Source organism: Scyliorhinus torazame, chromosome 11, assembly GCF_047496885.1.
Source record: "Scyliorhinus torazame isolate Kashiwa2021f chromosome 11, sScyTor2.1, whole genome shotgun sequence".
Taxonomy (NCBI): Eukaryota; Metazoa; Chordata; class Chondrichthyes; order Carcharhiniformes; family Scyliorhinidae; genus Scyliorhinus; species Scyliorhinus torazame.
Genome location: NC_092717.1, coordinates 178,863,797 through 178,876,733, shown reverse-complemented (window position 1 = coordinate 178,876,733; position 12,937 = coordinate 178,863,797). Strand labels below are relative to the sequence as shown.

Here is a 12,937-nt window from a genome sequence, read left to right as displayed (position 1 = left end):
TCGGGGGCTTTGTGTCCCTCCAAGCTAATAATATCCATCTCCGGGCTACCAGGGAAGCAAACGCCAGAACATCTGCCTCTTTATCCTCCTGGATTCGCGGATCTTCCGACACCCCGAAAATCGCCACCTCTGGACTCGGTGCACCCTTGTTTTTAACACCGTGGACATGACATCTGCAAACCCCTGCCAGAATTCCCTAAGTTTTGGACATGTCCAGAACATGTGGACATGGTTCACTGGCCCTCCCACACACTTTGCACACCTGTCTTCTACCCCAAAGAACCTGCTCATCCGGGCCACTGTCATGTGAGCCCGGTGAACGACCTTGAATTGTATCAGGCTCAGCCTGGCACATGTTGTGGACGCGTTGACTCCACTCAACGCATCCGCCCATAGACCATCCTCTATCTCTCCTCCCAACTCCTCTTCCTAGTTGCGCTTCAGCTCCTCAGTCTGCATCGTCTCCGACTCCATACGTTCCTTGTAAATGTCAGAGACCCTCCCTTCTCCCACCCACCCTCTGGAAACTACCCCGTCCTGAATCCTCCTTGGTGGTAGGAGCGGGAAGGTTAAAACTTGCCGACGTAGGAAGCCCCGCACTTGCAGGTACCTGAATTTGTTTCCCCTCGCCAATCCAAATTTCTCCTCCAGCTCCGTCAAGCTAGGAAAGCTCCCCTCTTTAAATATATCCCCTATCCTCTCAATCCCTGCTCTCTTCCATCCTTCCCGGGGCAAACCGGTGTTTATTACAGATTGGAAATGAAACCGATGCTCCCTCTGCTCCCACAGGTCTCCTCCATTGCCCCCAGACTCTCACGGCCGCCATCACCATGGGACTGGTGGGGTATTGTGCCGGCGGGAACGTCAGAGGCGCCGTTATCAGCGCCCCTAGGCTGGTGCCCTTACATGAAGCCGCCTCCACACGCTCCCATGCCGACCCACCCCCCACCACCCACCACCCACTTCCTGATCATGGCTATATTCGCCGCCCAATAGTAGTTACTGAAGTTTGGCAGCACCAGCCCTCCCACTCCCTGGCTCTGCTCAAACATCCCCTTCTTTACTTGCGGGGTCTTGCCCGCCCATACAAAGCCAGTGATCACTTTGTTGACCCGTTTAAAAAAGGACCGCGGAATAAAGATGGGGAGACACAAACACAAACAAGAATCTCGGGAGGACCGTCATCTTCTCCGTCTGCACCCTCACTGGGACCTAGTGAGAATGGGAGCGGGTCCTACCTCCGAAAATCGTCCTTCATTTGGTCCACTATTCGGGCCAGATTTAGTTTGTGCAGCCGTTCCCATTCCTGCGCCCCTTGGATGCCTAGGTACCGAAAGCTACCCCCTACCACTCTGAACGGCAGCTCCCCCAGTCGCCTCTCCTGCCCCCTTGCTGGACCGCAAACATCTCACTTTTCCCCATATTTAGTTTGTACCCTGAGAACCGGCCAAATTCCCCCAGAATCCTCATGATTCTTACATCCCCTCTACTGGGTCCGATACATACAGGAGCAGGTCGTCTGCATAAAGCAAGACTCTTGTGTTCCCCCCCCCCCCCTCAAGCCCCTTGAGGCTCTCAGTGCAATTGCCAGCGGCTCTATGGATAACGCGAACAGTGGGGAGAGGGGGCATCACTGTCTTGTCGCCCGATGCAGCCTAAAATAGATCGATGTTGTCCTATGCATCCGTATGCTCGCCACAGGTGCCTGATACAGCAACCTGACAGTCAATTAAGCCCCGCCCAAATCCGAACCGTCTCAGTATCTCCCACAGATATTCCCATTCTACTCTATCAAAGGTCTTCTCTGCGTCCATTGCGACCACTACCTCCACCTCCCTACCCTCTGGGGGCATCATGATCACGTGTATTAGCCTTCTTACATTGGCCACCAACTGTCTTCCCTTAATAATCCCCGTCTGGTCCTCCCCAATAACGTCCGGAATACAATCCTCAATCCTAGAGGACAAAATTTTGGCCAGCAGTTTTGCGTCCACATTCAATAGGGATATCGGATAGGAATAGGACCCACACAGCTCCTGGTTCTTGTCCCGCTTCAGGATCAGCAAAATTGTGGCCTGTGACATTGTCGGCGGAAGCACCCCGCTCTCCCTTGCCTCACTGAACGTCCTCAACCACGGCCCCAATATTCCAGAGAACTCCACTGGGTACCCATCCGGCCCCGGGGCTTTACCCGAGTGCATGGCCTTCAGACCCTCCGCTATCTCTTCCATCCCAATCGGGGTCCCCAGCCCTTCTACCAGCTCCCCGTCCCATCTGACATTTCTAATCTTAACTGAGGAGAGGTGTCTTTCTAAGCAGGCAACTTACTGCGCAGAGCATTTAAGGTAACATTTTACTTTTGATTTTGATGGATACAGTAGCTTTATAGAGGTTTAACTTTTGGATTCTATGAGAACTAAGATTATGTTTCCCATGTTTGTCTAATCTTTCATGTTGCAATGTGCTTAGCCTACTTAAAGTATATGGCATGTTCAGATGTGAATTAATCACAAGAGCATCTTTTTAAGCCTGGGATCGCTTATAATAAGCCACTGGAGGTCAGTGAGCACAGGGGTGATAGGGGAGCAACACTTGTTGCAAGTTAAGACACTGGCAACAGTGTTTTGGATGACCTCAAGTTTACAGAGAGTAGAAAGTGGGAGACCAGGCAGCAGCGAGTTGGAAGTAGTCCTGACCATGGGCAACAAAGATATCAGCAGCAAATGACCCGAGAAAGGGGTCAACGAGTAGCATATGCGTGGTTTACATGTAAATCTTTCATTAGCTCTACAATTAACTCAATATTAAAAATAACCAGCGAAACTGAATAAGACCATATCTTTCCGAATTATCGTATGAACAGTCATTCCCAGTACTGCAAATGGGAAATGAAATGTGCTGCCGAAGAGGGTCGCTATCCTCACCTCAGTATAGAATCTACATTGAAAGTTGTGCATGTTTTGAAAGTACCGCTTTTCCTCTTCCCCAGCACCCTCAATTTAAAATTCAATCAATTCTTACTTGTCGAAAGATACTTCAATTATTGCTTCATTATTCCACCAGTTCAAGGCTACACATTCAGCAGAGAGCTGCTCAGTGGAATGGCAGTCAGAATTGCCATAGAGAACAACATAGGCTCACACACTTACAGTCCCAAGCACCAACCGGTGACCAAAATAGTAAATATCAGCAGAATGCTCAACAAATTTGTGCAATTCTCGTATCATGAGTTATAGTAAAGCAAAGTCGCCATAGTCCCAGATGACCATAGGCTGCTTTCCTCTGAGGGGGAGAGCTGACTGGTGGTGATTTAACCTGAGGGTCACCATACCTGAGCTGAGGGGGCAGGTTGAGAAGGTTGAATAACTTGAGGCGGTACGGGAATTGAACCCATGCTGTTGGTCTCACTCTGCATCATGAACCAGCTGTCCAGCCAACTGAGCTAAACCGGCCCCAGAGTTGTAGAAGTCAACAAAAAACAGCCTTCATAGCCATTATAGTTGCAGTCAACTGGTATGAGTTCCCAGGATGTTGGCTGAGTAGTGATGGCCAAAATGAAAATACTTATGGGGGTTACATATTTGTAGCTACTGTAAGATGGAAAGAGACTGGAGTGCAGGTCATAACGTAGACCAACCAAACTACTGGCATTGATTGAAAGGTGCTTTCTCATTCCCATTCCTCTCCTTGTATTATGTAATAGGCGTATAGAATCATTGAATTTACAGTGCTGAAGGAGGCCATTCAGCCCATCGAGTCTGCACCGGCCCTTGGAAAGAGCAGCCTACCCAAGTCCATACCTCCATCCCATCCCCACAACCCAGTAACCCCACTTAACTTTTTTGGACACCAAAGGCAATTGAGCATGGCCAATCCACCCAACCCGCACATCCCCGGACAGTGGGAGGAAACCGGAACACCCGGAGGAAACACACGCAGACACGGGGAGAACGTGCAGACTGCACACAGACATCGACCCAAGCCGGAAATCGAACCCGGGACCCCGGAGCCGCGAAGCAACCGTGCCAACCACTATGCCACAGAGTAGAGATGGAAAAGAACATAGATTGACGTGGTAAGTGGTGAATGTAATTTCTGACACAGTCAGAACAAAGGGACAGCACAACCAATGAAACACGACAAAGATCATTCGGCCAACTAAAATAATTTTAAAATGGTAATGCGAACCAGGCAATGAACAAAAGAAGGACAGTTTGAGAGCATCTCAATCTATTGCTATTGTAGAGCACAGCATGCGTGAGGCACTAACAATGGAAAAAGTGCAGAGCATTCATTCTGCATTCAAGTCACTCAGTTAAGTATTGGACGCACTGTAATACGTCAGTGCCCTGCTGCTAACCTAGTCACATGCAGCCCCACACTTTCACAACACCCAACCAACCCCATAATTTGGAAATCACCATGATTGCACAAACTATACTAAAACATCAGTTCAGTTTGACAATAACTGGCTAGCAACATAACAGCAAATCAAATTACAAATTGGTTGCAGAAATGCAAAGTGCAAAACAGGCGCTAGCAGCCATCTAAACAGCAGGGTGCACAATGGGTGGCTGATCTATTATTGCACATTTTACACCCTCGCCAAAGATGAATGCTCCACCCAATAAGTTACAAAGAAGTATCTTTATCAGATGAGAACTCATACATGCTTTCCAGATTTATTATTTACCTGCCAGATAATTAGGAAGAGGTAAATTCCAGCCACCCTCTGAAAGGAAGATTTTGGATCAAACCAGCGAACATACGTCCAACTGGCCGGAGTAAATTGCAGCACTGCTCGTTTCAGCTTTCCACTGGTAGTGTGAATTGCCCTGATAGAAACACATTTTATTAGTGTGGGTTTGACACAAAGCAGAAAGCCCTTCCATTCCCCAAAACAAAAATGCATTTTAACTTATTGCAAACCATTCTAAATAGCATCAATTGCAGTAGTTTTAATGCCAAGTGACCAAACTTGCAGGAAAGGTCACAATGAAAAACAAGTGTAAGGGAACTTTTAGGCTACAGCAATTTCAGCATATTACAAAGGTTGAGAAGGATGAGAATGGAACTAGGGAAAATAAGCACCAAACAATTATTGAAAAACAAAAAAAAGGCATAGACAGCAGTGGGAATCATTTAAAACGGTGACAAATAGACAAGAAAGAACTCCCACAAGTCCCGAAAGACGTGCTATTAGGTAATTTGAACATTCTGAATTCTCCTTGCGTGTACGTGGAATGTGGTAACTAGGGGCTTTTTACAGTAACTTCATTGCGTGTTAATGGAAGCCTACTTGTGACAATAAAGATTATTATTAGTCCAACACTTTGCTGATGATTGAGTGTAGACTGACGAGACGGTAGTTGGCTGTATTGGATTTGTCCTGTTTCTTGTGTACAGTAAATAACTGGGCAATTTTCCACATTGCTTGGTGGATGCCAGTGATGTAGCTGTACTATCAGCTTGGCTAGGGATGTGGCAACTTCTGGAGCACAAGTCTTTAGGTCTATTGCTGGAATATTGTCAGGGCCCATAGACTTTGCAGTATCCCTGGCCTTCAGCCATTTCCTGATGTCACGTGGAATGAATCGAATTGGCTGAAGACTGACGTCTGTGATGTTGGGGACCTCAGGAGGAGGCAGAGATGGGTCATTGACTTGGTACTTCTGGCTGAAGATTGTTGCGAATGCCTCAGCCTCGTCTTTTGCGTAGATGTGCTGGGCTCCTCAATCATTGAGGATGGGGATATTTGTGGAGCCTTGTTTAATTGTCCACAACCATTCACAGTTGGATGTGGCAGGACTGTTGAGCTTAGATCTGACCCATCGGTTGTGGGATTGCTCAGCTGTCTATTACTTGTTGCTCATGTGGTTTGGCACACATGTAGTCCTGTGTTGCAGCTTCACCAGGTTAGCACCTCATTTTTAGGTATGCCTGGTGTTGCTCCTGGAACGCCCTTCTGCACTCTTCATTGAAACAGGGTTGATCCCTGGCTTGGTGGTAATGGTGGAGTAGGGGATATGCTGGGCCATGAGGTTGCAGATTGTGGTTAAGTACATTTCTGCTGCTGCTGATGGCCCATAGCCCAGCTTTGTTGCTAGATGGGTTAAAAATCTATCCGATTTAGCACGGTGGTAGTGCCACACAACACGATGAAGGGTATCCTCAATATGAAGATGGGACTTTGTCTCTACAAGGACTGTGCGGTAGTTACTCCTACCGATACTGTGATGGACAGATGCATCTGCAGCACACAGGTTGGTGAGGGTGATGTTAAGTATGTTTTTCCCTCATGTTGGCCCCCTCACCGACTGCCAGTCCCAGTTGAGCAGCTACATCCTTTAGGACCTGGCCAGCTCGGTCTTTGGTGGTACTACCGAGCCACTCATGGTGATGGACATTGAAGTCCCCTATCCAGAGCACATTCTGTGCCCTTGCCACCCTCAATGCTTCCTCCAAGTGGTGTTCAACATGGAGGAGGAGTGATTCATCAGCTGACGGGGGATCGTATGTGGTACTCAATAGAATGATTCCTTGCCCATGTTTGACCAAGTGCCATGAGACTTCATGGGGTCCAGAGTTCATGTTGAAGACTCCTAGAGCAACTCCCTCCCGACTGCACACCAATGTGTCGCCACCTCTGCTGAGTCTGTCTTGCTGGTGAGACAGGTCATACCGAGGAACGGTGAAAGTGGTGTCTGGGACATTGTCTGTAAGATATGATTCTGAGATCATGATCATGTCAGGCTGTTGCTTGACTAGTCTGTGAGATAGCTCTCCTAATTGTGGCCCCAGTTGTTAATAAGGAGGACTTTGCACAGTCAACAGGGCTGGGTTTGTCGTTGTCACATCCGGTGCCTTGATCGACGCCGGGTGGTCCGTCCGCTTTCTTTCCTTTGTTTTCTTCACAGCAGTTGAATACAACTGAGGGGCTTCGTGGGCCATTTCAGAGAGCATTTAAGAGTCAACCACACTGCTTTAGACCATAGAACATAGAAGCGCAGTACAGGCCCTTCGGCCATCGATGTTGCGTTGACCTGTGAAACCACTCTAAAGCCCATCTACACTATTCCCTTATCGTCCATATGTCTTTCCAACAACCATTTGAATGCCCTTAGTGTTGGCGGGTTCACTACTGTTGCAGGCAGGGCATTCCACGCCCTTACTACTCTCGGAGTAAAGAACCTACCTCTGTCATCTGTCCTATATCTATCTCCCCTCAATTTAAAGGTATGTCCCTTTGTGCTAGACATCATCATCTGAGGAAAAAAGCTCTCTCTGTCCACCCTATCCAATCCTCTGATCATCTTCTATGCCTCAATTAAGTCACCTCTTAACCTTCTTCGCTCTAACGAAAACAGCCTCAAGTCCGTCAGCCTTTCCTCATAAGATCTTCCCTCCATACCAGTCAATATTCTGGTAAATCTCCTCTGCACCCTTTCCAATGCTTCCACATCCTTCCTATAATGCGGCAACCAGAATTGCACGCAATACTCCAAATGCAGCCGCACCAGTTTTGTACAGCTGCAACATGACCTCATGGCTCCGAAACTCAATCCCTCTACCAATAAAGGCTAACACACCATACGCCTTCTTAACAACCCTCTCAACCTGGGTGGCAACTTTCAGGGATCTATGTACATGGACACCGAGATCTCTCTGCTCATCCACACTGCCAAGAATCTTACCATTAACCCAGTACTCTGTCTTCCTGTTACTCCTTCCAAAATGAATCACCTCACACTTTTCTGCATTAAACTCCATTTGCCACCTCTCAGCCCAGCGCTGCAGCTTATCTATGTCCCTCTGTAACTTGTAACATCCTTCCGCACTGTCCACAACTCCACCGACTTTAGTGTCATCTGCAAATTTACTCACCCATCCTTCTACGCCCTCCTCCAGGTCATTTATAAAAATGACAAACAGCAGTGGCCCCAAAACAGATCCTTGTGGTACACCACTATTAACTGGACTCCAGTCTGAACATTTCCCATCAACCACCACCCTTTGTCTTCTTCCAGCTAGCCAATTTCTGATCCAAACTGCTAAATCCCCCTAAATCCCATGCCTCCGTATTTTCTGCAGTAGCCTACCATGGGGAACCTTATCAAACGCTTCACTGAAATCCATATACACCACATCAACTGCTTTACCCTCATCCACCTGTTTGGTCACCTTCTCAAAGAACTCTATAAGGTTTGGGAGGCACGACCTACCCTTCACAAAACCGTGTTGACTATCTCGAATCAAATTATTCCTTTCCAGATGATTATACACCCGATCTCTTATGAACCTTTCCAAGATTTTTCCCACAACAGAAGTAAGGCTCACTGGTTTATAGATACCGGGGCTGTCTCTACTCCCCTTCTTGAACAAGGGGACAACATTTGCTATCCTCCAGTCTTCTGGCACTATTCCTGTAGACAAAGATGACTTAAAGATCAAAGCCAAAGGCTCAGCAATCTCCTCCCCAGCTTCCCAGAGAATCCTAGGATAAATCCCATCCGGCCCTAGGGACTTAACTATTTTCACACTTTCCAGAATTGCTAACACCTCCTCCTTATGAACCTCAAGCCCTTCTAGTCTAGTAGCCTGAATCTCAGTATTCTCCTCGACAACATTGTCTTTTTCCTGTGTGAATACTGACAAAAAATATTCATTTAGCACCTCTCCTATCTCCTCGGACTCCAAGCATAACTTCCCGCTACTGTCCTTGACTGGCCCTACTCTTACCCTAGTCATTCTTTTATTCCTGACATATCTATAGAAAGCTTTAGGGTTATCCTTGATCCTACCTGCCAAAAACTTCTCATGTCCCCTCCTGGCTCTTCTTAGCTCTCTCTTTAGGTCCTTCCCAGCTAACTTGTAACTCTCGAGCGCCCTAACTGAACCTTCATGTCTCATCTTTACATAAGCCTCCTTCTTCCTCTTGACAAGTGTTTCGACTGCTTTAGTAAACCACGGATCCCTTGCTCGACCACTTCCTCCCTGCCAGACAGGTACATACTTATCAAGGACACGCAGTAGCTGTTCCTTGAACAAGCTCCACATTTCCATTGTGCCCATCCCCTGCAGTTTTCCTCTCCATCCGATGCATCCTAAGTCTTGCCTCATCGCATCCATAATTGCCTTTCCCCCAGATATAACTCTTGCCCTGCGGTATATACCTATCCCTTTTCCATCAGTAAAGTAAACGTAATTGAATTGTGGTCACTATCACCAAAGTGCTCACCTACCTCCAAATCGAACACCTGTCCTGGTTCATTACCCAGTACCAAATCCAATATGGCCTCGCCTCTCGTTGCCCTATCTACATACTGTGTCAGGAAACCCTCCTGCACACATTGGACAAAAACGGACCCATCTAATGTACTCTAACTATAGCGTTTCCAGTCAATATTTGGAAAGTTAAAGTCCCCCATAGCAACTACCCTGTTGCTTTCGCTCCTATCCAGAATCATCTTTGCAATCCTTTCCTCTACATCTCTGGAACTTTTCGGAGGCCTATAGAAAACCCCTAACAGGGTGACCTCTCCTTTCCTGTTTCTAACCTCAGCCCAGACTACCTCAGTAGACGAGTCCTCATCAAACGTCCTTTCTGCCACCGTAATACTGTCCTTGACTAACAATGCCACCCCTCTCCCTCTTTTACCACCTTCCATGAGCTTACTGAAATATCTAAACCCCGGCACCTGCAACAACCATCCCTGTCCCTGCTCTATCCATGTCTCCGAAATGGCCACAACATCGAAGTCCCAGGTACCAACCCATGCCGCAAGTTCACCCACCTTATTCCGGATGCTCCTGGCATTGAAGAAGACGCACTTTAAACCACCTTCCTGCCGGTACACTCCTGCAACTTTGAAACCTTACTCATGACCTCACTACTCTCAACCTCCTGTATACTGGAGCTACAATTCAGGTTCCCCAGCCCCTGCTGAACTAGTTTAAACCCTCCCGAAGAGCATTCGCAAATTTCCCCCCCCAGGATATTGGTAACCCTCTGGTCCAGGTGTAGACCCTCCCGTTTGTAGAGATCCCACCGACCCCAGAATGAGCCCCAATTATCCATAAATCTGAAACCCTCCCTCCTGCACCATCCCTGTAAGGGTGGCAGGTTTCCTTCCCTCAAGGACATCTGGTGAACCAGTTATATATTTACAACCATCCACAATGGCTTTTTATAGTCTTCATTAGACTTTTTGTTATTGAGTTTAAATTCCACCATCTGTGGTGGTGGGATTCAAATCCAGAGCATTACCTTGGGTCTCTGAATTACTGGTCCAGCGACATTACCAATGTGCCATCCACACTATGAATAGTACTGTTCTCCACAGTAGAAAAAGGATAGTGCATCAATCGATAAGGTGCAAAATGATTTAGTAGAACGATATCAGAATTGGGATACTGTGAATTGGACGTTCTGAATTCTCCGTGTACCCGAGCAGGCGCCGTAGAGTGGCGACTCGGGGACTTTCACAGTAACTTCATTGCAGCCTACTTTTGACAATAAAAATAAAGGTTAAGATTTCACAGCTTGGTGCTCTTTTCTTTAAAAAAAAAACTAAGAAATGACTTGATGGAGGTCTTTTAAATTATGGAAGGGCTTGATCAGGTAAAGATAGAGAAGGTATTTCTGCTTGCGGGAAAGAGAACTGGGGGCACAAGTAGGAGGCAGTAACTAAGAGATGCAGCAGGAAGTTCAGGAAAAATGTATTTACCCAGAGAGTGGTTGGCACATAAAACTCACAATTAAAAGGAGTAGCTGAGGTGAATAGCACAGATTCTTTGAAGGGAAGTTAGATAAGTACATGACATGAAAGAATAGAAAGATATGTTAATAGGGTTCGATGAAGAAATGTGGGAGGATGCTCATGTGGAGTATAAACACCAGCACTGAACTGTGGGCTGAATAATGTGCTGTTAACACGCTGTAATGTGCAACAAATGACAACCAAGGACACTTACTTAAAACTTCCCCAGTGATAGGTTCTCATTTCCAAGAAGCGGCAGACCACCATACCAAGCCAAATACCACCGCCATTGCAGAGCAGAATGTCAAGAATGACCTGATCCCACCAGCATTCAGCAAAATTGGGCAACAGATGCATGAAGAACAGCTAAAGGAAGATAAACAAAAAATAAAATTACATGACACAATGAGCAGGGAAATCAATTTTCATTTATGGCAGTTAAACAGTTGAAGGCTTTAAACATGGGAGCAGAGGAAATAGAACTGGAGTAGGCCATTCGGCCCTTTGAGCCTGCTCTGCCATTCGATATGACCATGGCCTGATCTTTATGTGATGTCTATTCCACTTCCTCGTCTTCCCCATAACCCTCAACTCCCTGGTCTATCAAAAGTCGAACACAGCCTTCAATAAATTCAAAGCCTCAGGTGCTCTCTCGGGAAAGAGGATTCCAGACTAACTACCCTCAGAGAGCGTTTTACCCCCTCTCATCTTAGTCTTAAATTATAAAATCAGACTGGTCAAGTAGAAGGCAAAACTGATTTACAGTATGAAATATGAAAGTATAATATTTACTCTTTCAAAATAACCTATCACACACAAACACAAAACCACAGACAAAAATAAAATAAAGGAATTCTGCCCAAAAGATTATAAAACCAATGGTTCAGGAGTAAAAGGCCAGATGGTGGAGTTTGTGAACTGGTGTCTGGGTTATATGGTTGATCGCTCAGCCCTGCCTGTGAAAGAATTGATAACTCTTGCACTGGGCGGACTTCACAGAAAACATGCAGTCGGTCGAATTCAGAACGCAAGAGTGACTTTGGAAACTTGCATTCACTTTCTGCTTTTGGCTGGGGCTGGAGTTCAGGTGTTGTCTTCTTTACCTCGGCAACTGATCCTTCTTTTCACCCCAAAGCAAAACCAGCCTGCCAGCTCTTAAACACAATTTTCCAAACATGTTTTTTTCCCTCAGAAACATAAACAACGGTGACTCTCTTGTAAACAGTCCACCAAGGTTAAGATGATCCCAGGTTTTTAAAAACTCCTTGATGACCTTTTCTTGTAAAGTGCTGTCTTTTCCAGGATCAGCAGCAACCAGTGTCCTTGCATCAACCCTTTATGGTACAGTGCCTTTTAAAAACACATTCTTCCAGAATATTATATGTCCTTGAAGATCACAGAAAATACAGTGCAGAAGAGGCCCTTCGGCCCATCAAGGCTGCATCAGCACATGAAAAACACTTGATCTGCCTACCTAATCCCATTTACCAGCACTTGGTCCATAGCCTCAAATGTTATGATGTGCTACGTGCTCATCCAGGTACTTTTAAAGGATATGAGGCAACCCGCCTCTACCACCCTCCCAGGCAGTGCATTGCAGGCGGTCACCACCCGCTGGATACAAAGGTCTTTCCTCACATCCCACCAAACCTCTGTCCTTCATCTTGAACTTGCATCCCGTGACTGAACCTTCAACTAAGGGGAACAGCTGCTCCCTGTCCACGCCCCTCATAACCTTGTACACCTCAATCAGGTCACCCCCCAGTCTTCTCTGCTCCAGTGAAAACAACCCACGTCTCACCATCCTCTCTTCATAACTTAAATGTTCTATTCCAGGCAACATCCTGGGGAATCTCCCCTGTACTCCTTCCTGTGCAATCATATCCTTACTATAATGTGGTGACCAGAATTGCAGTCCATGACCAAATGCATCAAGATCTGGACAATATCCAGGCTTGGGCTGACCAGTGGCAAGTTACATTTGTGCCACACAAGTGCCAGGCAATGACCATCTCCTACAAGAAAGGATCTAACCACCGCCCCTTGACATTCAACAGCATTATCATCGCTGAACCCCCCACAATCAACATCCTGGGGGTTACCATTCATCAGAAACTGAACTCGGCTAACCATATTAATACTGTGGCTACCAGGGCAGGTCAAAGGCTACAAATCCT

At 46.6% G+C, this 12,937-nt stretch overlaps 1 protein-coding gene across 5 annotated transcripts in view; it reads right to left on the bottom strand.

The window, feature by feature from the left end:
• Positions 1 to 12,937, bottom strand: part of LOC140385682 (phosphatidylserine synthase 1-like) — a 68,346-nt gene that overhangs the window by 37,509 nt on the left and 17,900 nt on the right. For all 5 annotated transcript variants that reach the window (XR_011933417.1, XR_011933418.1, XM_072468085.1 and 2 more), the window contains exons 6-7: positions 10,975 to 11,126; positions 4,694 to 4,835 (exon numbers count right to left, since the gene is read on the bottom strand). Coding sequence is in view for 3 of the 5 variants with exons in the window: in XM_072468085.1 (XP_072324186.1) it covers positions 4,694 to 4,835; positions 10,975 to 11,126 (294 nt within the window). In the remaining 2 variants the exon portion in view is untranslated. The remainder of the gene's footprint in view (positions 1 to 4,693; positions 4,836 to 10,974; positions 11,127 to 12,937) is intronic.